Source organism: Siniperca chuatsi, linkage group LG6, assembly GCF_020085105.1.
Source record: "Siniperca chuatsi isolate FFG_IHB_CAS linkage group LG6, ASM2008510v1, whole genome shotgun sequence".
Lineage (NCBI taxonomy): Eukaryota > Metazoa > Chordata > Actinopteri > Centrarchiformes > Sinipercidae > Siniperca > Siniperca chuatsi.
The window spans coordinates 19,342,851-19,370,552 of record NC_058047.1 but is presented as its reverse complement, the minus strand read 5'-3'; the positions used below and the strand labels follow the sequence as shown (position 1 = coordinate 19,370,552).

General features: G+C 41.5%; 1 protein-coding gene across 4 annotated transcripts in view; it reads right to left on the bottom strand.

The window, feature by feature from the left end:
• Nucleotides 1-27,702, bottom strand: part of LOC122878078 (zinc finger protein GLIS1) — a 76,186-nt gene that overhangs the window by 20,150 nt on the left and 28,334 nt on the right. For all 4 annotated transcript variants that reach the window (XM_044200407.1, XM_044200405.1, XM_044200408.1 and 1 more), the window contains 3 exons: nucleotides 23,577-23,769; nucleotides 20,698-22,246; nucleotides 1,518-1,679 (listed from right to left, as the gene is read on the bottom strand). In XM_044200407.1, the coding sequence (XP_044056342.1) occupies nucleotides 1,518-1,679; nucleotides 20,698-22,246; nucleotides 23,577-23,769 (1,904 nt within the window). The remainder of the gene's footprint in view (nucleotides 1-1,517; nucleotides 1,680-20,697; nucleotides 22,247-23,576; nucleotides 23,770-27,702) is intronic.

The window sequence follows — 27,702 nt, the reverse complement described above, 5'->3', positions numbered from 1 at the left end:
AAAAAATCTCACCCTGTGCCACTACAGCTTTCTTTCTACCTGCTCAGCATCACTGATGTTTTATTCTCTCTGGCTTTTTTAGTACTTGCTCATATAGCCTGAATCCAACTCTCTGACCTGAGGTAGAGTAAGAGGGAAAAAAAGTGAGTTCTTTCCACCATGTCAAAGAAAAAGAGACACCCTTTGTGACAAATTGACTGCTGCCACATGAATTAGGAAAATAGTTTTTTAGGGAACAAATTTAGTTCCATATTGTTAATAATCTTGTAAAAAATCTTAACTGAGTTGAAGAGTTGTTTGGAGAGTTTTGTTCTGTCACAGAAATGTACATATGGTACCTAATTGAGGGTTTAAGGATAGAAGGGGTCGCATGTTGTTCAAATTGTAAAGACCTCTCTAAATGTAATGTAATGTGACAAATTTGTGATTTGGAGGTATATAAATAAAGGTTAACTGACTTAACTAAATATGGCTCTATGGAAGCAGAGTCTTTAACATTAACTTAATTTTGGATTTATATATAAACACAGGCTTCACTAACTGATTAAATTCAGGTTTAAGGCTACAGCACTTTTGAAAGACCCCTTCAAAGACCTATATAGACCAAAATAATGTCCTTGATTTCTAGAGCTGTGATTGACTTCTGTTATTGCTTTTTTGGCTGGTTGTCTTGAAGTTGATAATTTGTTAGGGACTGATCACAGATTATTTTAAACTATCTAGTAATAATCTCAAATATAGTGAAATAGTTGATAAGAGTAGAAATTACTTTAAAATTTAGAGGAGAAAACTGTAAAGTACAAGAAAGAACAAATACCTCAGCTGTCCTTAAGTACATAATTTGAGCAAAACAACTTATTTACTGCCTAGCTGTGTTGGCGTGCAGATGGTGATAAAGTGAGGTATTGGTAGGGTTACTGAGACATGACGAGTGGCAGCGATGGCTGACTCAACCTTTCCTTCCCTTTCCACAGGTTGGACAAACAGGCAAAGCTCTGTCTGAGCTTGCAGCTCCAATCCAAGTCTGTTACAGCCCGAGCTGCGACTCAGCCTAATGGAACTGATCATTTAATGATCTGTGGTGTGTCACTGCCAGTGTACAGAGAGTGAGAATGCCTCACTGACTGACAGCAAATTCAAGTCTAACACTGTCAAGATGTGGAAATAGGCACTGTGACTTGGACGGCAGTGCAGTTGTTAATGTGGGTGTAAAAGTGATGGAGGGATACAGTATGAGCACACACCAGACACACACACCCACACATACACTGAGTGGACTTTCATTGCTAGTTATTCGACAACTAATATTTTAATTTTGCATATAATCTAATCCCTGAATGGATTTGGTAGAAACTAAATGCAGCTTGTATTTACAGTCCATAATTTCATGCAGCTATCCTTTCTGCAACACAGCAACCACCCAGACTACTTTAACTGTTGGCCCAAGACAGGTTAAACATTAATCTACTTTGAAGAAACATTGGGAGGTGAGACAGAGCAGAGACTTAGTTTCTGACCGTGTCCAGGTGAGTGCGCTGATGCTTGGCGCGGTCGCTGGAGTTGCTGAAAGCTTTCTGGCAGCCGGGGTGCTGGCACAGGTACGGCTTCTCTCCTGTATGACTCCTCAGGTGGATCTTCAGGTTCTCCAGACGCGAAAATGCTTTGTTACAGCCCTCAAACTGTGGAGGAGGGAAGACAGCGTACACACACACACACACACACACACACAAACACAGGAATGCACGCACACACAGATACACACACAAAGACAACCACACTCAGGTAGGTATGCACAGGACCACACAAGGAAATAAACAAATGCCCACATGAATGTACACACACACACACACACACACACACACATAGAAAAGCACTCACACACACACACACACACACACACACAGAAAAAGAAATCAATCACTGTAAAGCTGGCAAATTCTGGTACAATGTGGGCTCTGTATACATGTGTGTCTGTGACTCAGAAAGAAGCTGTCCCACTCTTTCCCTCAGTCCCTTGATCACTCGCACAGCTGGAGGAGTTCACTCTACACCACATATTCACCAGCTATGGAAAAGTGAGCGACGTTTAAGAACATGGGTGGTATAATCGTAAGCATTTTTTCCATGGCTCTTGAATTACGCAGCCAATCCAAGGACCTTTGTTGAAAACCACGTCCACTTCAAAGACAGTGGCATGCGTGACAGTACACCTGCCTCAAGGCTGCCGCTGCATCTAAATTGCAGGGGAAACTGGAGTGTGCCGTACAGTGGCGGTTAATGGGCTGTAATGCATAGCATGAGATAAGTGTTCTGCTGTGTATAGTGCATTAGACTGACAAGTGACAGTGAATGTAAACAAGCTCATATCCGACCCAGCTTGGCCCATTTGATCCAAACCACTCAGCCAATGAACACCACAGATTTGTTAACACATGAATGATTCATGAGGCTTCTCGCATATCCACTCCTGCCTGCTCTTAAACAGAAAACACGGCTCCATGTTGAGACCCCCTACAGGGGCTGCTGTGTAAAGAGTCACAAAGTGTATGGGTGTACAGTAGTATGGGAAGCGTAGCTCAGGGTTACTTATATCTTAAGGTTAATCTCATTTAGGTATTCAGCAGCACCTTGACATCAATACACTGAGCCTTGACTGTCACAGAGTATAATAGGAGCAGGTGAGGATCTCATGTTGGCATCCTTCTTCTGTACAGCCACTTGCCTGCCACCCTATGAGGACTTTAGATGCATGACTTGAGTGGTACATAAAAAAAGAGAGGGGCACAAGACAGGTGGACGCATGAAGGTAGAGACAAAAGAGTACAGAGACAAAAAGTGGTGGGGAAGATGGAAAAGGAGGTTGTTCCAGGAAGAGTAATTGGTACCGCATCTGAATAACTGTGAAGATTAGACAAATTAGACAGATGATGGATCAAAAAACGACGGCAATGTTTGAAACACAGTTTTCAGACACGAGATATAAACAACAGAGTCATCATGTTGTTCTTTGTGTTTACTGTGGGGTGATTCTGATGTTTGAGTTTGATGTAATGAATGAATAAAAAGGCGACATGCAGATGCATGGCTCCACAGTAGACAATTGATGGTTTGATGGTTATTTATTTATTTCAATTTCCCTTTTTAAACAGCTGACACAAAACCTAACTTTGTTTTTAATGTTAACACACATCAAGAAACATCGAAAAAAACCAAAACTTTTTTTTTTACACCTGGAATTCAGTCCCTGGTTCCTCCAGTTAAAACACAGTTCCTCAAAAGGTTCCTGGTCCCCTGGGAAAGTTCTCATGGTGGAAGCACCCTACACGAGTATGATTTGAATTTTTCCGACTTTGTGCCCCTAGGTTGTAATATCAAAAAAGACACTAGCAGACAGCAATGCAGAATTTTAAACATGCTATGATCACATAAAAATTCTAAAAATTCTACACAGTTTTTTATATATTTTTAACTTACTTTTATACATTTTTAAAAAATATATATGAAGGAAGATAAGATAGCGCAAGATAAGATTACTGTGTTGAACAATGAGATGGCTAAATAAAGGAGTCTTCATTCATTCTATGTCAAGAACGTAAATATGAGGTTCAAAACTGAGAAACATGGAGCCAGGGAGGCATTTAGTCTTATAAAAACCTGGTGCAACTACTCTGACTTTAAACTCTGAAGTTCCCCCTTAAATGTCAGACAATATCTTCTAAAATAACAGTTTCCCCATTGTTAAATCTCACCTAAAACCAATTTCTTGCAAAGGGCTAAGCTGACCTCAGTGCAAATACAATTTCATGGACAAACAGAGCGCTGCAGTCTCTACTGTCCATTGTATCCTGACCTTTAGTGAAGCCTGCTGACAACAGGTCGGGTTACGGCTAAGGAGAGAGTGACACCATTCTTCTAATGGGCCTTCAGCTTCATCTAAGCTCAGTGCTCATCCCTGGTCTCCTTCATTCACTCACACAGCACAGGCAGGGCCTTCTATTCACTGAGGCTCCATTTAATATAGGAGAAACCTAAGCCAGTCATGGTAGAGCCGTGTTGGGTGACCAGGGGCTGATCTGTGGGTGTATGTGCCTGTGTGGCTCAGTAAGAGAGTCTTAATCTGCCCGATTATGTCTACACAACGCACAGCTCCTCATGAAGTTTGTAAGACCTTTGAGCTTGGAAACAAAAGCATCCTTTAAACATGTTTAGACAGTTGCTTTTTTACTCGATTAGTTTTTTATTAGTTTTTTTGCAACAAGCTGCAAACTAACAATTTAAACAAATTTAAAGGATGTGGATCTCGTACAAGTAGGTCTGGGTACCTGAGTTTATAAGACAACTTCTCAAAAGTATCAGTATTAGTAAAAGCATCAGCATTTAAGCCATATAAGAACAGTCTAAAATGAGCAATATTATGATTTAAATTAAGAAATATCTGACCAAAGAATAAGTAAACTAGACTAACAATCTGACTGAGCATTTCAACTGCAACTTTTGATACTTGACAGTTTTTTAATACTCAGGGAGACAGACACAAATCAATCAGCAATTAAAAGGAGATTCAATACACAGTCCTATGTACAAGACCTTGGCATAATTAGTGCCCATCTAATCAGCTATAGTTGGACCTGTGTACTGTGTGGTGTGGCTAAAGCTGAGACATAATCAGGAAAAATGCATGACAACATGACTGACTTCTTGACTAGACAGCAACACAAAAGTCACAATGAGGCAGAGGACTGGAATATAGTATGAATAAAAAACCCAGAATTCATCAACACACACACACAGTCCAGGCTTCAGCATACAACCATGGAAAATGTCTTTAAGAGTTCACATCGCACAGTGTTGTACAGCGGAAACATATTATTCTAAAGTCATGCCAATCAAATGTTTCAGATGGAAACGAGAGACGCAGCGAGGGTGGGAAAGTTTAATAAAAATCTCAGTGCAGAGGAACATCCACACTGCCACACCAGTCATGACAGACACGGTCCATGCTGACTGCTGAAATACGGCGCCGAGCATTTGAGTTTGGAAAACAAACACGGCTATTATTGACGTGCCAAATGTGTGTATTTATGTATAAGGGAATAATCACTCTTTCATTGCTTTCTTTTCCGCAATACAAATTTGAGGCTAAATTATAGTTACGGGTCCGTGGAGGAAACCGTGTTAATCGTGTAGAGCGTATTATTACTCTGGGAGCTTGACTAGCAGGGAGACGGCTGAGTATGAGGTTTTCCTGCCTGCTGGGAAGCCAATAGGCAGTGCCACCTCTAGGCATGGACATTACCCAGAACCCTGCATAAAAAATTTTATGCTACAGTAAGATGCTTTAGTGTGGCCAATCTGGTGGTTAAAATGACTTCTTTCAGTAAGTTCATGGATTGTCAAAAACCTACTTAGATTTGGATATTTGGGGCACGCAGTGTTGGGCAATTTGAATCAAGTATTGCTCCGTACGTGAAAGAGTTTTAACAGTATTAATCTGGGCAGTACATGGTCTTATTTTGGTAAAAAGGTGACCCATGGCAATTATACATCCCAGGTTATGGGTTGGATTCCCACTAGATTGACCTAAGTTAAAAAATATAATGATAATAAAAGCCTCTCAAAATAATATATGCATGTTAAAAAAGCAGACATGTCAGTAGGTTCCCTATATCGTCCATGAGGAGTTGCCTAAAATATAAACTGTTTAGAAAATAATGAACATATAGGTTAAAGTGGTATAAACAGAGAGTTGTGGTGGCTGGGGCTTCTGACACAGGATTGATTTTACCTTTGATATTATCTATGAAAACAGTTTAGACAGCGCTAATCACATTAATTGCTTTAAACATGTTTAGTTTTCCTCTCTGAAACCTCCGTCTAAGGTAAACCGTCACATCACCACACGAGGGGAGCAGCACTGGCAGTGTGGAAGTATTCGAGCCCCGTTTGACACCATCTCACTCTTGAGTGGGGGGGTTCAGTAGCTCGGTAAACATTCGGAATGACAGCGGGGTCTTGATATGGCTGAAGGGGGCGAGAGTGGGCTGAAAGGGTGGACAGGTAGCTGATCACAACAGACAGATTATGGGCCCTGCATGCAGGCTAGTGGAGGTGCCGCACGACTGAGGCCTTGATGGGAAATGACTCCTGACTGGCAGGGAAAAGGCCAAACAGTGTCGGGGCTAAAAGGCAGCAGTGTACGGCCCTCCTCACATGCGGCGGCTCATTAGCAACCTGCAGGAGCTGTGTATGGTGGAAACAAACCAGCCGTTATGGAAGGGTGTGAAATATGGCTGCTGACATGTAGGATAGAAATCTGATTAAAAGCTTTAATGAATGGCATAAGAAGAGAAATGCAGTAAGAGGAGAGAAGCAGAGGTAAGGTAGAGGTTCTTCTCTTTGGAAAAACAATATCTGACTATCCTTGCAGCCAAATTCATAACCTACAGGAGTCTTTTTTTTTCCCCCCAAAGAATAAGCTCCAGGATTTTCTCTACTGATGATCGAGCTTTTCTGGGGTTGCTACAGATGCGAAGGAATCTCCTTCAGCATTAATATATCTCTCTGGCCCTGGGCAGTAATTGTAGATCAAGCCTCTGACTAATGATGGGGAGATGGGATTCAACTGTTCGGCTGCTCACTAGCATGAAATTTACCATTACTCATGTTCAGAGGGCCCCCCAAAAAAGAAAAAGGTCCTCAGAGGCTGAAAGCCTCCACCGGTTCTCCGCTGTGATTAGTTTTACCTAATACATCCAGGCTCCTTAACAGCCAAGCCTGACAGACACGATGAAGGGCAAAGAGTTTTGGTGGCACAAACACTGCCAAATAAAACATGTTATAGAGTGCAAATGCTCAAAAGCAGCCTGTATAAGTATGAAAAAAGGGGTTAGGGGGAATGAGTTGGTATATCACAAGGTGTCTTTCTCTGCCCTGACCAACGAGGAAAACCACCAACACTTCAGGATCTGTTCGGAGGGGAGGCTGTGGAGCTGAGTGCCCCGGCTGCGGATGGGAGGAACATGTGCATTTAATCTGCCTGCTTCCAAATGCCCTGTGGCAACCACAGCAAAGAGCAGAAAAACGTAAATGGATGAAATTATATCCATATGATTCAACGAGACAGCTAAGGAGAGGCAGGTTTCTCATGCGCTTCGTCAGGATACAAAATTAAACACAGCTTGGCTAAAACATTCGCATTACATAGTTTACACATATCATTTCCACTGCGAAGCAGGACCCTTTTAGCAGCCAGCCTTATCTGTTGCAAGCAGGACTTTAATTTGAATCGAAGATACCGCTGGACTTATTCTTTTTCTCAGAGCAGGAGATAAATTAATTCACACAAACTTCCTTTGTTTTTCCTTGAAGCATCTTTTCTCCCCCGTCTCCTGCACTTTGCCTAATTTTTGGGAAGCTTTGATTTATGACTGGTGAGATATGAGTACACACAGCAAATGATTGGCGAGGGTGTGTTGTCCAGATGCGAGTGAACAAGCGAGCAGAGCAAGAGCTCAGCCGATAAATTGGTGGGAGGAAGTAGTCATGTAAATGACTAAAGAAATTGTTCTTAACAGCCATTTTGCACTCATGCCTGAATAGTTTGGGGGCCAGATTAAAAACTATGTGGATGGCACAACAGGAAGCATTCCTATGATGACTAAATGAGGCTGCTCACATAATGAGCCGGCCCAGCTGTTCTGTTCCTCTCGCAGACTCTTTGCTGGAGATTGAGGAGGAAGTGTAGTGATGGATCTGAACCCCTGTTTCTGCGGTGGAGGCCTGGCACAGTGCGAGCCTGGCTGCACAACAACATAGCGAGGCTTCATGGAAGCACTTAACCTGCTGTGATTCAGAGGCCTTCATTCAAATGTCTACCAGCTCTGCAGCCCTGCATCAGATTAGAGAGCTAAGATGTGATTTCCTCTTAAACCAGGCAGCCTGGGGTTTACCGGTTCACCAGGTTGAGGGAAAAAGGAAAACAGGGTCACGTTCTCAAAGAGATGAAGCGGACTGACAGGGAAAAGGATATGTCTTGTGTGTTATCATGCAGCATTCGCAGAGAACCAAACCGACTTCCAGCTTGATTATTCTGTTGCCCCAGCATATTAGATTTTCCTTCTGGGCAAAGGCTCAGAGTGTCAAGAAATCATTTTCACACAGACATACGTTACACTCAATTGTATGAACACGGGTCAGCTGTACAGCTCCCTTTGAAACAGACTCTACTTCTAACAAACATTGGATCACGTTTCTGATCACACTACAAGTCTGAACTACAACAGCAGATTGCACAAGTGATGCTCTTCAGGCCTTTTCAGACATGGAATCTGTCACATTGCCGGCTTCATCTATCTGTTAAAGGAATGTGTTTTTGGCACTTGAACATCCTGTAGGTCTCCTTACATCAATGTTCCATAATGGCTGTATTCAAACATGACAGGACTGTTATGGACAGAACTGTAGTGTTTGCAGGATATTTGGCCCCTGGTATGTGACAGGAGTGCAAAAGCCTCTCTTTCCTTTTTACTAGCTGCCCTGAGATCCCCCCTGAGATAAATGTACGCATCAATTTCATCATTAATTAGGTATAACATATAGAATTCTGCTGCCTACTTTATACAGTCCTATAGCACCCAAGAAGAAACAAGTTTAATCAATTTAATCCCTACTTGTTAACATGTATGAGTGTATGTAAAGCATTTTAGAAAACAGGAAAAAAATAAAATAAAAAGTATTCACATTGGAAGTAGTTGTAATTTAGGGGTACCCGGCTGATGATTAATATGATTTGGCAAGTTTTTTTTTCTCTTCAGCCCTGTACCGCAAGTGGAAAAAAACAATGAAAACAATTTCTTATTGCTAGCATCTTTTCTCCCCCGTCTCCTGCACTTGGTGAGATATGAGTACACACAGCAAATGACGAGGGAGTGTTGTCCAGATGCGAGTGAACAAGCAAGCAGAGCTCTAATGTCTATCGTATTGTTAAAATTAACTTAAACACAACTTAAAATTGGCTTATTGGCACAATTTCATGGTTTATTCAAGAGATTTTATTTCCTTGAGCATATGAAATGATTATTACATGACAAATGTACTACAGTGTTATTAAGAAGGCAAAACAAGACACACATTTACTATCTGTTTTTCTTCATTTAACCTTGTGCTGTTGCAACCTTTTCATGAATGTGACGATATTCAATTTTAGACTTGAGTTGGAAGTGTTATGGAAATGTTAATAGATCTGACAGTGAGATTGCTGTCATGAGTTTTACAGAAAAGAGTTACTAGAGCAATTATTTAAACATGAGCCCTACATATAAATTACCATCATATTTACAGTGTTAAGTGCACATCTGAAAGGGACTTTTATGTTCCTATGCAAAACAGAGCAATTACTATATTGTTTTTAAAACAGTAAGATTGAAAGATGAGAAAGATTTATTGTACAGTTGAATATTGGCTAAATAACTACTGGATATGAGAGGGATTTAGGATTTAGTGAGGAGACAGATGATCCTGTGACCTCTCATTCCATGAAAGGCCATCCCACTTTGTCTCGTGACAGTGTGTTTATTCTCACTCCCAATCCTAACCATTTATAATGGCTAATTAGAGTGCAATACAAAGTCCAGTGCCACAGCCATTAGTAACCATCAAGGCATTAATTATAAACCCATTCACGAAATCCGACCCCACCATGAAAAAGACAGACTGGGGGTTACGCAATGAAAATCCTAAACATGATCTGTGTTCCGAGCCGGCGCCTGGACTGATGTTACTGGCAGTCACTGCAGGATCCTGTTTAACGGGCCCATGAGCTACGGCGTCCTCTGACACCCACGCTTCAATCTGTCCAGCACCTTTCACTCACACCTGCGTCTATTCTCACTCTTGCTTTCTCTATCTGTCTCTCTCTTCTCTCTTTTACCCCCTTCTGCCAATAAGCTCCTCATGCTCCAGCCCTACAATGGGGTGTTATATACCCCAAAGTGCTCCATGACTCCATTTTACATCAGTGCTATTGGGGGATGATAGACACCAGTTCAGCATCAGCCAGTAATGACAATAACGTTATGTTTAATTGATGCACTTTATTGCTCTTTTGTCAGACTATTAGACAAATACTGTACAATCCAACGTGATGATTGGCCTGAAGTGATCTTTTTATTGGATCATCACTATCATCCATCATTTTCTCCTTCTTCTGTGACTTTGCCCCTCAGTCTGTCTAGCATCGTAACTTTTGTATTTAGGTATTTGTTTGACTCTCTCCTCCAAAGCTATTCCTCTTTTACTCTAAAAGTAAAAATATGTTGCTTCACATGCTGTCAGCTCTAAATTGCAAGAAAGGAAAGAGCTCTCTCTTTTTGTCTCTTTTTACTTTAACCTACCTTGTCTACTTCTACTGTAATTTCCTTAATTTCCCAGGGTGAAAATTGTCCAAACAAAAAGAAAATGGGTCACATTACTTGCTTAAAATGTAACATGTCTTGTGATTGCATTTCATTTTGGTCTATTGAGGCTGCTGGAAATGGAGAAATTGGCATCTTTGGACATTGCCACAGGTCTGGAAAGATGCCCTCGCTTTGACAACAACTCCTGACATTAACCATTCATGCTTTAGAAAGAAAAAAAAATCCACCACTAAACCACAGCATCAATCCAGAAATCCAAAGTACATTGCCAGTAACAGATTTCTAGTTTTAGGGTATATTTTTGTAAGGTATGGATTCTTGCTGTGGTCAGAGAATATTTCATGCTAATGTACATACCCAACACCACAATTTTATTTTAAATTAAAGGCAAACAGGGACACTCTTCTCTGTTGCATTCCCACTTTGTGATGTATTTTCCGATCTTGCCTACTGGCTTTAAATTCTCATGTGACAACCTGATATAATGAATGCCACAGTTGAAGTCACAGTGTTCCTGTATCACAGAGACTTGTTAGGTAAAGAAATAATAGCCCTTCTCCCTTTTTGGCAAACCATTCGTTGTCCACACAAGGAAAGAGTTGACACAGCTGTCTAAAGGCTCACGCCTACTGTAGCATACACTGGGCAACTCTATAACTCTGACGTGACAACAAATAAACACTGCAGAAGTCCAGTGAGTTGCCAAGCCAAATACCTTGATGCCAGAAGCACTATAGTATTCAGACAGAAAACATGCCAGCAAAATTAAACAATAGGTCAACATGGCATTGTGATCAACACCAGCCCAACGACTCAAGCAGGGTGTAGGGGAAGAGAGTGTGTTTATGCAACCCTCTGGAGGGGGACCAGACCACAAAGCCTTCTGGGTAAAAAAGCAGCTGCCCAAGAAATGTGGTGCAACCGAGATGCCACGGTGCCCCTAGATTTGTTCACTCCTCAGCATGCCAAGGTTGTGTTCTTTTCTGCTCTCTGTGGGTTTCGGGCTCCAGTTTCCAGTTATGTGGATACGGCTGGTTGCAATATATCAGACTACTCTAGACATTCAGTGTGTCAAGTCAAATCACGGCTCAGGCGTTCTCAGCTAGCACATCACCATTCATTCACATTTCAATAAATCAATTCACCACATTTCAGCATATAGTTCTCTATTCATATTCAATAATTCAGTTCACACTAACATGTCTGCGCCCACTGTCCGATAGGAAAACACATTTATTTGAGTATAAAACCACTCCCCATTCCTGTGCAATTACGACTGGACTCGAGCAACCTGCCAACGGCAAAAATCATGAGGTTCCACTATTCACTGGTATTCTTCAGTAAACGTTTTCATATTTATGGAATATTTCCTTCAAATTTCTCATCAGACGTATGTTTATGTTAGCCGTAATATGAGTCCCAGCCTGGTACTCGCTGGCCTCACACAATTTGCCAGTTAGAGTGCAGCCACATTATAATACACCATTTTTCTCATATACAATATGTATTTCCTGGCTGTACTTCAAATTATGAATGACCTGATCTAAATGTCTTGGCTTTATGCCTTTCAAGACAAAATTACTGGTGATACTGATGTTTAGATTGTTTTGCCCCTGACAAGGATGCTGTGCGATCTAAATGACAGCTGCTACGTGACACAGTATGAAAGAACGCTGTTATGAGAAGCTGGAAGAACAGTGGAAAAACAAAAGGATATGCTCTGACTTAAAGGCTTCTTACTTCTACTGTAATTCTGCCCAAATAACTAAACCAATCTGGTTCTAAACCCCACATAAACCTTTTTACATCGATGTTAAACCAATTCCAAAGATGAACAGACTGAATGTGAAACAGATGTTTTTACAAGTGAACAGAAAGCGAGAGGGTTTCTTTCTGGAGACAGTTAGAGATCATTGGGGTGTAAAACTCTACGGGGGAGAGGTAAATCCAAGCTTAAATATCAGAGTCTCTGTAGTGCCAGTTCTGCTGGGTCACACAATCATAAAATAGGGTAATAAGAAATTGGATCATTTTGTCTATCGTGTCCTTATATGTCCCACTGCAAAAGAGTTTTGATCCTGTCTCTTTCTCTCTCTACCCCCATCCATCTCTCTATGATTATCAATCATTACTGTAGATGTGGTTTTGGTAAAGGCTGACTGTTTTAATATATACCACAATCCACGCCTCAATATTCTTCTTGGATCTTTCCATGTGGAGCTCACTTCACTTGCCCACTCTCTGGTGGGCATTTGAAAACACACTGAAGGTCTTGACAGTGTAAACACACACAAGTCTCAGCTTGGTCGACTTGGTCGACGGCTCTGCTAGTGCTTCAAAAATGCTCTCAAGTACGCATTCAGTGCATACCAAATCACGTGTCATGCATAATGCCTTGTGATGAATTCTGGGCAAAAATGGCATTTTTGGGGATGACATCAGTGGAGCTGAATTGCCTGTCTGGCTCCGTTTCTTCCAGCCTTCACTTCTTTTCTCAAACATTCAAATTAAACCCGGCACACTAACCACAGAATACCGTAGTGCATAATTTAAACTTGACACCCTAAATGTAAACACCTCTTTCGCTACATAATTTATCCATACTTCTCTTAGTGTTTATTTTGCACGGTAGCAACTCAGTTTCTCATATATATTAGCTGCAGGTCTAGCCTAGTCTGCTGTGGTGTGGTGTGGGTCTGGCTGGGTGGAGGGATACGGTCGCCCTGGGGCTGTGGCGAGGCCATGAGGCAGAAGTGGTCCTGGTGTGTATAAATGTCCTTCTTGTTTGCTTGTTTGGTGGCAGTTGGGGGTAGATGTTCCTCTGGACTCGGTTCTATGCAGTGCCCTCTGACAAGTCAACAAAAAACAAAAACAAACATCTGGATTCGCTAAGAGATTTACCTCTGTTCAACACATACACAGCAAACACACTACAAACTGACCAGTTTGGTGGGTATGTTTGCAGAGTGGCTGCTGTGGCACAAATTGTGCCTGGGTACAAAACAAGGCCAGTGTGTGAATGTGAGGAGTGGAAGAGGATGGTAGCCTCAGAGCAGAAAGGACCTGTTATGGCTTTGCCCCGTAAAATGCCACAAACATACTTTAGCTATAATTATCTGTTTGACTGTAGCAAAAAAAGGGTTAAGTACGCCTCCACAATGCACATGATCCATGACGGTATACAGCAAAAAAGCACTACTATTGAGCACTAAGAACCAGGGAAAATTTTGCTCTAGTTTAGAGTCTAGAAGGAAGTCTAAAAGGGCCCATGAACTAAGAAAGAGATCCCACGGCTCTTCTCTATCCATCCTCCCTCTCTGTGCTGCATAAACCGGGTTCACATCCCTGCAACAGCCCCCTGAACACGACAAAGGCCCTGAACACATCCCCAGCTTCATCTATCCGATGTATTAGTAAACTGATCTGGCTCAGTAGAGAGGTTAAACTGATTAAGGTTTTGGATGGGACACAATTATGACACAATCTCTGTGCAATGTATAACCAGCCGCAGACATGGGTCTTCAGGTTTCCGATACCAGAGCGTGATTAAATGTTGAGGAAATGTGGAAACTCAAAATACTGCATTCCAGACAAATGCAATTAGAGAGTATCACATGTAGTAAATCCTGCATGCTTTGATACCTGGTGATGAGGTTGAAAGCAAGGTAGCTGTAGCTGTTTGACCTTTTGTAGCTTGAGTTCATCGTACAATACTTTCAAGAAATGCTCCACTGCTTAAAATGTGCATGTTATACCAATATTGATGTAAGCTGTATTTCTAAAAGCAACAATCACTCAAATACAACAAGGACTTAATGAGAGCTGCTCACCCAGCACGTACGTGCAAAGAGTTTTTCCTGCTTCCTTACATGGGTGCCCATAATGCATATGCATAAGTTCTCCTTTAGCTCTGCCTGGCACAGTTTGTTATTTGGTGGCTTGATCCCATCTTAAATTACTAGGCTACAAGTTAACATATTTGTTGTAGCAAATTGTGATTTATGATGATAATCCAGCTGCAGAACCTCTACACCAGCAGCTCCAGACCTGCAGTAGACATGTCAGCTTGTGACACTTTTTGGCACAAGTTGGCATGTCTTGAGCAAGAAGTTACTATGCATGAAATGAACACACTTTACCATTTTGTACTGACAGGAAATCCTAATTTTGTCACTTGTCCAATGAAAACGTACTAAAAACCTGTTAAAATTAGTATAGAATTAGGACACAACTGTTGACATGCAGATGTGCATCATACAGTCTGAGAATGAAAGAGCAACTGAAACTTCAACACTTAACACACCTGTAAAAGGTTTTAAATTTTAAAATGAAAATGATTTTTACTAGAACAAATCTAGAAAGCTTTTTTGCACCATGCTAACATTCAGTGTATATTAAATAGTCAAACACTTAATTGCATTGAAAGTTAGCATTCAAAATATACTGTATATATGAATTACATACATTTATTTTTATCAAAGCCCAAGGCTTAAATTATTTGTTTATTATTTGTACGTTGTAACTTTTCTTTCACTTTTGCCTTTCACTTTCCAGGTTAAAAAGGTCAATCTTTTTAATTATGACATGAATTTATAGTTTTAAATGTGATCACTAAACACAATAAAGAAAGAAATTATATTGGCTTTATTTTATTTCACTTAATTGTAATCATACTTCTGTTAGATTTTAATTATTTAACTATATTTATTTATTTGGACTATATAATCTATACAACATAAAACACCCCACAGGTTTAATATTTATATCAGAAGGATACTTAATAGTCAATAAATAGCTAAAATATTATATATATATCTTCTGCAAGCATCATGGAATAATTCTGTCAAAATTCTTTATGTAATGCCAATGACAAACAAATAGACTGTAGTAGACATTAGTTGTTACTTGAAACAGAGTGTTTCAGGAGGTGCTGGGGTGGTGGTGGTGGGGGGTGGAGAGTACTGGGCTACATTACTGCAAAAGATTGACTGGAATACATTTTTCGGCCTGACAAGAAGTTGGCCTGGCCCACTCAACAAGGAAAACAAGCAAGATCCATCTATCCAGGGCTTTCATTCATATGCCAAAACATCAGTCGCACAGCCCCTCAGCCAGCAGTTTCATCATACGAATATCACATGTGGACAGTGTTGTGTTACTATTAGCATGACGACCGGACTGCCAAGCGGCACAGCAGACCTGACAGGAAGACAGAGGATAACCACTGGATGGGATTATGGGTTTGTAGAAAGAAATTAGACTATCTAGCTACCTGATGAACTCATTTGCCTGGGGAATGACTGACAACGTTAAGTCTGAAAATTATTTAATGGGTAGCAGAGGCAAAGGACCTTCAGATCAAGTGCTATGAGTTGATCTCCGCCAGGTCCTTATTTGGGCCTGATTAGGTCTTTTCATTTGTGCCAACTTAACTGACTTAAGGAGCTCTGTTTCTAAGCATGTAGTTACTACTGACATGCTGAATCAATGCCCTTTCTCGCCTATTGACCCTGATTACTTTAAATGAGCCATATACAGACCTCTCCTCTCCCAGTACACTAGAGTGAATATGTGTATGTGTGTGTGTGTGTGTGTGTAGCCTGAGGAACTAGTTGGCCTTGGTGATCCACGATATTTTGTATTGGTAATTTGGTTTCCATGCATGCCTGAGTTCCTTGGGTCAGTTTGAATTTCTGTATGTTGTTGCTGTTGGGTGCAAAACACTGTGAATGCAATTGCGGAGATTTTTAATGTTTTTTTATGAAAAGCCAACATTTTGCAGAAATAACAGTTGTATGTGTGTGTCTGAACCTCTCTAAGTGTTCTTCAGGATCTGAAAGCGAACTAAGGTCCATACATCTTCACTACAGGTAGTTTTGGGCCCCAGTGGTTCAGAAACTGGACTCAGGGATTGTGGCCTCTAAATTGTCCAGACAGGCCAGAGTGTCAGAGGCTCATACAGGTACAAACACATTAATATCAACGTCACTCGCCGCCCGCACCCAGTGCCCAGACAGCTCTAGTTTCAGGCGGCATTCAGAGGAAAAGTCGGGTCATGTGCTGAACCTCAGTTTTAATTAGCTAATGGCACTCCCTGTTTCATCTCCTGCATCAGAGCTGATTGCTCACAAAAGACTCCCTTTACCCCTGAAAACACACGCCATCTTGGCATCGGCCCGCGCTCTATGTCTCAACATCTGCTGCCGAGGGATTTTGCCACTCTACTCCAAAAATCAGTCTAGTAAATCTAAATATATATGTTTGCTAGTTTCACACCAGTGAAAAAAGAGGAAATTTCGTGATCTACACTTTTTTTCCAGCAGGCTTCAACATCCAACTTTCCTTCAACAAGTGGTTTGACTGAGTGGGTCAGTGAGTGTGTGTGTGTTTTGGTGTTTGTCTATGTGTGCGCACATGTATATGTGTTTGGACAGCATCCCATTAAGCAGCTAATGCTGGCTGTGTTTTACCATTGTGAAATGGGCGGGTGGCTCACTGTCTCGCCTTTGGTAGTAACACTAAAGTATGTGAATCTACCCTTTTATGGAGGAATTTTCTTTTGTTTTAAAATCATTTGTCAATTACGTCACCTTAATGGTATGAACGCTGGCAGAAAAAATGTGTAACTTTAATCAAACATTAACAAAAAAAAAGCTGTAAATTACCATGGGCATGCTGCATAATCACAACATGTTCATCTCCTTACTTAATGAGATATAAATCACCATTAAGATCACCTTACTTTACTTACATAAAAATGTGTCTTTTTAGCCAGGTGCAAAAATAAAATTTGAAATGAAGCCTTAATACTGTGTTCAAGCCAAAACTGTCTTAATAACATTACCTGTGCTTTTGTTAGAATTTCTAAAAAATACTGCATCTTTCCAAAAGATTCTTACTTTGAAATCCTGCATGTAAAGACAATAGCGTAACAAAACCACTGAACTGGGTTTTATGCCTTGAACCGCTGACTGAATCCTTTATCCCACAGCAACATAACCTCCTCTAATAACATTTAAAGCATACTATTGTTTTGAATAGTATAAAAAAAATATGCCAAAGAAACCAAATAGACTGCGCAGAGCTGTACTCCTGCCTGAAGTTACTCTGCCATGTAAACGCTTTGTCCTTTCCACACAGAGAGCTTCCATGGTTTAGGAGGATATTTTCTGGCCTTCATAGCTCACAGTCCAATCTTCAGACACTTCAAATCCGCTGGGCCGGCCTCTGACAAAGCAGAACAATATCAAAGTCTGGGTCCATGTCAGGGCTACTCTTGCAGGATATATTTTTAATATTTATGCAGACACAGGAAAAAAATTTAATAAACTAAAACAACAAGTGAATTAGGCATGAAACACAACAGGATATTGCAGAGAGATTATGTTGTTTCCTTCTCGCCCGTGTGTCCTCCAGTGCTTGCCTGCCCTACACAACAGCCCAGGGCCTGCTTTAATTGGCAGGGAGAGGGAACCAAGCATATTTTCTAAAAAGGTAGCAGAACTTTTTAAGAGCCACGAACTCAGCCATCTACAAATGGAAGGAACTGACTTTTTTCTTTAATGCGGAATTTTGTAAAATATTAGCCAGGTACAGACTGTGACAGGCCTATGCAGGGGTCGGGCTACAACTTGTGTGTTGTGATAATGACTTTTTCCTGCCAAGACACAGCATGAAGCAAATGCTGTGCAGCTGTATGATAAAAAGATTATATATATATATATATATATATATATATATATATATATATATATATATATATATATATATATATATATATATATATATATATATATCTCAATAGAAAGATGGGGGTGTGTGTGTGTGTGTGTTATGTTTGGATGTGAGGAGAGCGCTCGCTGGAATCTGCTGCTGGAAACATAATACAGGGATTAGCTCTGGTTTTTCTAGAGAATTTGGTCCTAAAACAGAATGTCTCATCTGCTTCCTCTATACGAATTGCTCAAATTCTTGAATGCCTTTGTCTATTGCATGAGCACAACAAACACAAGAGGCATCAGTGCTTGTGGCCAAAAAGCACATAAGCTCAGACAAACAAAATAAGGATTTGGGATGAACACAACTAAAATACATGAGCATGCTCACTCTTTCAAATGCACACAGAAACACTAGGTTTCCTATAAGTTCATAGTACTTACTTAAATCTTTATAGACTATATACAAACACAAACACAGTTACAAATACACACAGAGAGCGTGTTTATTTTCTCTGGCCCTCCAAGTTTATCTGCTGAAGTCCCACATCAACATACATTCAATCCCTGCTGATTAGATGTGTTGATTCAAGCTTGAAAACATTTCACATTTCTGTTTATGTTCTGTCGGAAAAGCAGGAGTGTTACAACCCAACGTACTGTACACGGAATCAATACTTCCTATTGTGAGAGTCAATGGAAACAATATCCCCATTTTCACATTACTGCATGGCTGTGAATACTTGTGTTCGTGTGTGTGTGTGTGTGTGTGTGTGTGTGTGTGTGTGTGTGTGTGCTTGAAAGACGGGTGATCAGGAGGTTAGAGTGTGCAGCAGAGTTTCACAGTGCCTCATGTCCGCAGACACAGTCCAGTGGCTCGTCCACACTGAGCCAAATTGTTCCAGTGCTCACATATGGTAAACATCTCCAAAAACACACATAAACACACACACAGAGCCCTTCACAGTGACACATTCTTGTATACACCGATACCATATACACATACTAACATTCTGTGTGTCTATTTGCTTTGTGTCACCCAAATGTGACTTCAGTCCTCGCTGGACTAAAGACATACCCGCACAGCGCTGCAAAGAGCAACAACGACAAAACAAAAAAAAGAAAAGACAAGTCTTAATACAACACACTCCTAAAGCAGAATTAACAGCTGGGGAACATACAAAGCAGCAAATGACTTCCAAATTTTTAGTTCACGCTGAGCCAAGGAAGAAGAAACACTAATACCCTGGAGTGACGCAAAGCAGGGAGAACAGCAGCAACAGTTGAGTTTTTGTCTATTTGGCTTCAATCAGCATTCAGCTCAGATGTGCACTAAGAAGTATCAGAATCAGTCAGAATCAACATGAATTTCTTATCCAACTCCACAAAAAACTGCCATAAAATACAACATTCTATTTACAGACCCACACCTCAGCTAATTTTACAAGCCACTGTTATTTAGAAAAATAAACAAGACCTGGGTTTTTTTTTCTTCGAAGAAAAAAAAAATCCTTGAGATAAAACAGGTGCTGTAGCAATATTGCAGACTCAGTTTTTCAATAATTAGGATTTGGATGGGTTCCTGAACTTGAAGAGGACCACTTCTGACAGGGGGCTTTGGGTGAAGCCGTGAATTGAGCAAGACTACATGTAGCAAATGTTACCAACTATCCCTCTGTGGCTCCCTTCTCCAGACTACTACATTTCTCCTCATGTTTGGCTTGGATATGAAGCCAATTCACTTAATACTTGTGGGACAGCTAAACATTTAAAGCTCCCATTTAAAAGGATCAAGTGTAGGCATTGTTTGGTTATGTTAACCATATGTGTTGGCTTTTCATGATCTGAATCCCTTCTCAAAAAAGAGAGTGCTCGTGAAAATAAACATGGCTTCGCCCTACACAAATTGTGGACTAATTGTGTATTTGGACTAAATCATTCTTAAGGTTGGAGGGCTTTTTCCATTTGCTAAGGGACGCGGGGAAGTGACAGCTTGACATTGATTAGTGTGTTGACTTGTGGAATATGAGCCTTACCTGTAAAGAATACAACCACAAATCTATTTATACTGACAAGGTAGTGCTGCTCTTACAGCAGCTCACATCTTCAGTGGAAAAATATATTTTTTTTTTACATATTCCACTAAAAATACAGGAATTACAATCATAACTGTTTCTCAACCAAAACAAAATAAAAGTTTCTGTTGAAAAGTAATCAGCAGTGAAGCAAGTCCCGTCTTGTTTTTGGACACAATGGAGGTGTATCTTGTTGAGGAAAAATCATCTTGAGGGACTGTATTACTTTGAGAAATATGTGCTTGCGTTTAATTTAAACTAAAAAATATTTTCTAACAGATGGTTGCAATTATGGGACAAACTGGACTCATAGTAAACCAATAACTACAACCTAATACTTTTAAAAAGAATCAAAATAAGTCAAAGTAGGACAGCTGTCTATGAGGGGATTTTCAACAATATTGGATGTATGTGTTGTGTATATAACTGGGTTTTTTTTGGGGTCTCTTACCAGTGTTGGGTGGATACTCTTACAGGATTATGATGACTCACCATACACTTGTTAGGTTTCTCTCCGGAGTGGACTCTCATGTGAATGAGCAGCTTGTAGCGGGCGTTGAAGGGCTTGTAGCGGCGAATGCAGCCAGCCCAAAAACAGGTGAAGTCCTCACCTTTGCGCTGGTCGATGTGGACCTTTTCAATGTGCCTCACAAGCTCCTCCTGCTGCTCGTACGCAGCACTGCAGTCAATCCAGCGACACACCTGCTTATCGGCCAGTGCACCTCCTCCAACTTCTTCCCGCTCTGGGGCTGTGTGAGACCCAGGAGGGCCTCCTGAGGTCGGTTTGAGTCCCAGGGAGGAGGCTGGTGCTGTTTGCTGGCTCTGGTGGTGAAGCAGGCCCCCAGGACTGGGCCCCACATATTGGTGCAGGTGGTAGGGCGGAGGCATAGCAGAGCGAGTGGGGTGGTGAGGGTGACGAAGGTGCCCGCTACGACCACTCAAGTGATGGTGATGATGATAGTGGTGCTGAAAGAGTTCATCTTCACTGGGAGAAAAATCATCCAGGGGCTCCTGCTTAAGGGCAGCCCCTGATCTTTGGCCCCCATCCAGGAGATCCCCAGCTTCAGGCCCCGAATGCAACATCCCAGACATCAGGGCCCCACTCATCAGTAGCCCCAACCCGTCTGAGCCTCCTCCTCCTCCCACACTTCCCCCAGCTGTTCCTCCAGCCCCACGCCCCTGCAGCATGGAGCCCTGCTCCTCACACAGCCCCTGGGTCTGCCCTTGGCCCTGCTCCGGCTCCACTGATGACACTGAAGAGGAGGACGAGGAGGAGGAGGAGGAAAGGGACAGCAGGCGGTTGGCAGGTGACGATAGCTGACAGTTCTCCTGTAGTGTGGCCTGCTGGGGGCTGCTGTGAGGTGGGGGCCTCTGTGGGGCTTCCCGTGAGCAGGAGTTAGAGGGTGGGGATGTAGAAGAGGAGGAGGAAGAGGAGGAGAAGCCGGCACTGCTGGCAAGGTTGGGTGAGAGATTAGCGCGGAACCCGTTGACGCAGGCAACCATCGACATCTGGGAGGAGGAGCAGATTATGGCGGTGATATTGATTTCCTCGGAAGCAGTGCCAGTAGTTGATGGGGAACCTGTGGCAGCAACGCTGCCAGCAGTGGCAGTGGACTGTGTGGACAGGGACAGGCAGCGTCTCTTCAGACTACTAGAACTAAGCAGCCGTGCTGAATGACGGGAGCCAGTTGGGGACAAAGCTAGTGGGGAGGAGCCATCTCCATTATTAAACGGTTGCACTGCGTCCCCTGACACAGCACTACCTACACCGCTCACTGTGCATACGCCACTACCGTTGTTGCTAACATGCGGCGCTCCAACTATTTCGTCCCTTGTCAACCCCAAAACTTGGCCTGCCCTACAGTTCTGAAACCCGGCCTGAGACGTGCTATGGACCCCGGACCCTGTGTTGGAGATCTTGTAGCCCATCGTGTTCTCCTGTTTGATTGGGTAAGGGAGAGAGGAGTGATCCCCATTGGCACTGCCGCAGCCCAGGCCGGGTGAGGCCCCCGGCAGGGTCCTTTGGAAGGCAGAGGAGGATCTGTAAGGAGAAAAAGACAGAGAGGAATATGAGCGCTATTAGCTCACAGGCTGATGACAGATACTGGCTGGTTGATCCTTCCCACCAGCAGCACTGTCAGAGTTTAGCTCTTGCTTACCCTTCCTCACTCAATCTTTCTCTCAGTTTACATAAAATACATGTCATCCTAAATGAGTCCCACTGACCTAAAATATTTCAACCGAGTCTCTCATTCATCATAAGGGACCTTATGGAACAAACATTAACATCCTGTAGGCAATGTTAAGGATTCAGTGACATAAGGTGATGTTGGACACCAGGTAGTATCAACTGCTGATGATTCAAAGTGTTTTTATGAATAAATGAAACAGGATCTTCTGGTTGTGAGAGGATATGAATGGGCATTTATGACTAAGAATAGAGAGAGGGGGAGGATGGATGGCTACTGAGAGCAAGAGGCCACTGGCTAGTGTGTCCATTTGACAGGCTTTGATGACACAAAAGGGTTAAACCCAACCCAACATTGGGGATAAATAGGGAGTCACCTGTTTTGGTGGCATAATTGCAGACTATGAAGGGTCACCGTTTACAATACTGTGTATTATGGTGGGAATCTTTGCCCTGCTGAATGGGGAACTCAGGTCAGATTTCTCCATGCATTGCTGTGATCTCCTACATAATCATTCCTGTCAGTTGGCTCATTATGGATTTTGTCCAAAGCCCCTGAGTGATGTGAGAAGAGCTCTCTTTTCTCCGGGCTGTCTCATGAAGAAATTGTCTTTGTCCCTTCCCCTGAGCATGCTGGGGGAAAAACAGAGCTAACGCTAGCTAGGATTGGAGAGTGCCACTGGCAGACTTTGTCGTCGTTGTTGTTAATAAAGACTTGACCCCCCCCCCTCTCTTTCTATTCAGGAGCGCCATTTCCTGTTTGGCTGTAGTGAACATATTGAGACATTATGAGAGAAGAGACTGTCTGTCCAGAAGCACTTTTGGTCGGATGACTGAGGATAGAGGGAAAGAACGGAGGAGGGGGAAGAAGGAGGACAAACCCCACAACAGAGAACTGCACTGGAAATTCTTTCTGACTTGACCAACAGTAGTCAAAGATTGCACAACAGAAGAATCGCATTAGTGTAACATAAATGTTGTACTGAAGGACCCCTTCAGTGTGTTTTATGAGACTGGGTAAAGCTTTCCAGCTACATATGTGTGCATCTGATCCACAATAGCAAAGACAATGAAAAACACATTGTACCTGCATATTGTTAGTAACACTATAGCCAACAGGAAACATTCAAAACTGAAACAGGAACAAAATCATTTTAAAATGGCAATGATAGTGACAGTTTACCTGGTGTCTTGGTGAGGGCCATCCTGAAGAAGGAGGTCGGGTGTAGGTCTGTCGCAGTGGAGGCTCTGGGTATAAAGCCCCCCTAAATGACCCCCCACCAGCAGTGGCAAGCTCTGCCCACATCGCATCAGGGCACCCTCGATGTCACCTAGCTCAGTGTCTACATCCTTCTCTGAGCAGTAGGCACCATTCACTGAAAGAAGAGCAGGAGAAATATCACTAAACTGGCTAAATCCTAGATATTAGAGTGTTGTTTTAGCTAGCAGAGCAGTGACCCAATGTCACTCTCATATTAAAAACTGGCTAAGAAGATTGGACCAAGTGATCTACTGACTGCCCTGGAAGAATAATCAGTTTATAGTGGGACCCAAGCCATCAGTGACATGTTGAAATCCTATTAGATTATGAATATTCTCTTGAGGAATAATTGTTGGCTGCAACAACTGTAGTATCTAGTGATATATGGAGAGCTCTTTGGCAAAGTCCAGCTAGTGACAGTAAGAATAACGCCAGAAAGATTTATTGCCAAATATTATTGCTGGAGTAATTGAGGAATTGTATTCCAAATGGCAATGCGTCCATTTTGGAAAAGTAAACTAACTCAAATTAATGTGTCCGGAAGATCCGGCCAGTAAAATACCGTTGTATCAATCAGAATTTCAGTTACATACTGCCTCTTTTAATTTACCATCAGCTGTTCTAATTTCATCCAATGAATCCTTTTGTGAAAATGAATTTCATTCATTTGTCATTTAATTTATTTAATTGGTAAATATTTAATTTTGAGGAAAAAAAACTTCACAATTAAAGTGCAAACTCAGTGATTTAATCTAGATGTGCTAAGTCCAGGGCAACTGGGCAACTAAAAGTAACTGTGGTGGAGGAATCATTTATAAACAAATTAATGTTTCATATCTCCAAATGACCTGTTTGGTGAGGAAAATGCATGGCAATAAATTAAAATCAGCTTTTTCTTCATCAATATTTACTTTTTTTTTTAATGATCAATTGTGTGTTTTATTCCTAAGGCACGAGCCCCATATAACTAAGCATACTAAGCATATTTTAAAGATTTTTATCATCATTTTTATCATTCCAACCTGAGTATCTGATACATAATACAATAGGAAAGAGAGAGATGAAAGTGAACTAAGGGAGGGTCTCGGTGTATGAGGAAATATTTGTGAAGGGTAAGCCGATATCCCCACATACTCATGTGCAGGCGGCCACACGTCCCCTTTTCCAACTTTCCTAACTCAATTTATCAAATTCAATTTTCTCCTAACAATGTTATTGACAATGTTATCACACACCATGAGCTATTATTAATAAAGTCACCCAAACACCCTGTATGTGAGAGAAAACATAAAAAGGTACTGGAAACGAATGAAAAGAATATAAGGGGCAGAATGAACAAATGTGAAAATAGTGAGAGAAATATTCAGCAAAACTAAGGATTTTGGCTACAAATGAAAAAGACAAAAAGACTAACAAAGGAGAAAGATATTACAACATGAGTAACAGATGGAGAGGGAGAGTTAACAGTAGAAGAGAGAAAGGGAGGAAGTGTTTTGGAATATGGGAAAAAGGTTACAAGGACAAACAAAAGACAAGAGAAAACAAGGGAACTTTGTGAGCCTTGTTATCCTCAGTTTAAGGAACATCTTTTCACATATCCCTCCTAGAGTTGATGTATCATTAGTCTCCTCTGCATTTGTCTTGTCACGGGTCACAGCGGAAACACAAAGAAGTGGAGAAAAGGCAAAGCGAGCAACGCAAACAGTCCAGTATCGCCAGGGGACCACGGGAACAACGCTGGTTTCACTCAAAGCCGTTAAGATGTCTTTCAGCTCTGGTCTGTTTTCAAGCAATACAAATCGTTCTGTTTACCAAATTCTGGATTGTTCTGTCTTTTTTGTTTTACTTCTTTTTTTTCACTGCTTGTTGGCTGAGCATATACAACTGTGTTTCTGTATGAATGTTTCGAGGCCCGCTGATGTGAAGCCAAGTGTTTCCCTGCCTCAAGTCAGGAGTAATTCAATCAGGATGGCCAGAAGTGACATGAGTCAGGATGGAGATGACTAACATCATCAGAGATCTCTCTCTTAATTAGGCCTTCACTGTCCATGTGCATGCACAAAAAAACACAAACAACCAAATAAAAACATTGTCATCATAAAGCACCGGATGGACTGGCAGTCAGTCAATGAGGCCTTGACTGAATGCACATGCTCTCTCTCACACACATATCATAGTCACCGCCATATAAAACACAGACCCACACAAGGCAGCCCGGAATATGTAACCCGAATTATGAGACAATGCTCTTTCAAAGCTTATTGCTCTGTTCCACAATACAGAATGGATGATCTCCAGGAAAAGTCCACCGTGTAAATGAGTTAGACACACAGAGAAAACAGAGATGATCCCAGAACACTGATTACCTGTCTGTAGATTATTTTACTTAAGCACACTGATAATACAACCATTGTTTTCCAGCATGATGTTTTTGGAAATATCACTTGAAAGAGTCTTCACTGACAGAAATCATTGAACAGAGGTTGCACTGAGCTTGGTTTTGCATGTCTTTTGCAAAACATTACACCTGGTATTAGGGCTGGCTATTGATCCTCAATACTTTTTTGTACCAACGTCCGAAATGTTCAAACCCAAAGGTGGCAAATATCAGATTCATAATCTTGTTTACCTATTCTATGATCAGACAGTTCCAGATTAAAATAAAAATGTTGTCAGTTTTAGACTATTTTATTCAGGCAAAGTTTTTCTTCTGCTTGTGTTTAAACATACAATTTGGGAACTGTCACTCCTTTTGTTAATATATATATTTCTCAAATACAGTATTGATAAAAGTCAGGTATCATACCGGCACTAGTCTTGAACATTTTCAAATAATACCCAACCTTACCTAGTATCACCACTAATCCTAAGGTACACATGCTCTTAGTGAACATGGAAAGTACATGAGTAAGTCTGGGAATGTTGGATTAATAGACCACCATGCTGCTTAGTTAAACTACATCTACATCACGCAAGACTTTTACTTAAACAATAAATTGGCCACAAATTTTGGCCACTTGGCGGCAGCAAAAACAAACTCATGACACTGACGTATTATCACTTTTTAAGTTGTGATAATTATATGTCAGAGTACGGAGCTCCAGAAGGATCACAGATAGAAATAATATGTATATTGAGGTCACTATATTTAACGTTATCTCTTCTGTCACTCTCTTATTCCCCTTACTTTAAGTCCCGCAGCAAAGCAAGTACACATTTTGACAGTAAGAAATCGACTTACGGACCGCTTGTGTTAACTTTCCTCCCCAGTGCTGAAAAGGGACAGATGACTTCATTTTAAATATTAAGTAGCCATGTGCTTCTGAGAGCATGGTTTATTATTATTCAGAATCACCTCTTCAAACCATTTTTCAGAGTGTTAACCTCCCTCCAGCTGTAAACCATAAACAGCTGTTTATCTTCTAACGTTGCTCTCACAGTGTCGCCAGTTTTACTGATTATAGTGGATGCATAGTGTTGTAGTATCCGTTCCGAGAACTCTGCATAGGCCTACGTTATGTGTTCAATATAGCTGGGCGGTTATTCTGGTGGTTCCAGAATGCACGAACACATCATGGGAGAGGCGTTTTCCCAGCTGGACAGCTCAGTCCTACACTTTCCAGTGATAGGCGAGCGCTAGTGGGCTTGGGCCCTGAACGGGGAGTATTTGGAAAGGTGTTAGAAGATAAGCCATGCTACTTAATATTCAAAATGACCTCATCTGTCCCTTTTCAGCACTAGGGAGGAAAGTTAACGCAAGCGATCCATTACTAAATTTTTTACAGTCAAAATGTGTACTTGCTTTGCTGTGGGGCTTAAAGTAAGGGGAATAAGACAAAGACAGAACAGATAATGTTAAATATTACACTTTAAACCCTGGCTGCGGCCTTTTCCTCCCACCATGAAGGCTGTGGAGAGAGATCTGTCTTTGTGCATCGGCTGGTTAAGCTCTTCAAGTGGTTCTCACTATATATACTTATCTCGTGGCCACAAGTTAATTAAAATGTGGGAACGAAGTAGTATCTCTTGGCCACAAATGAATTAAAAC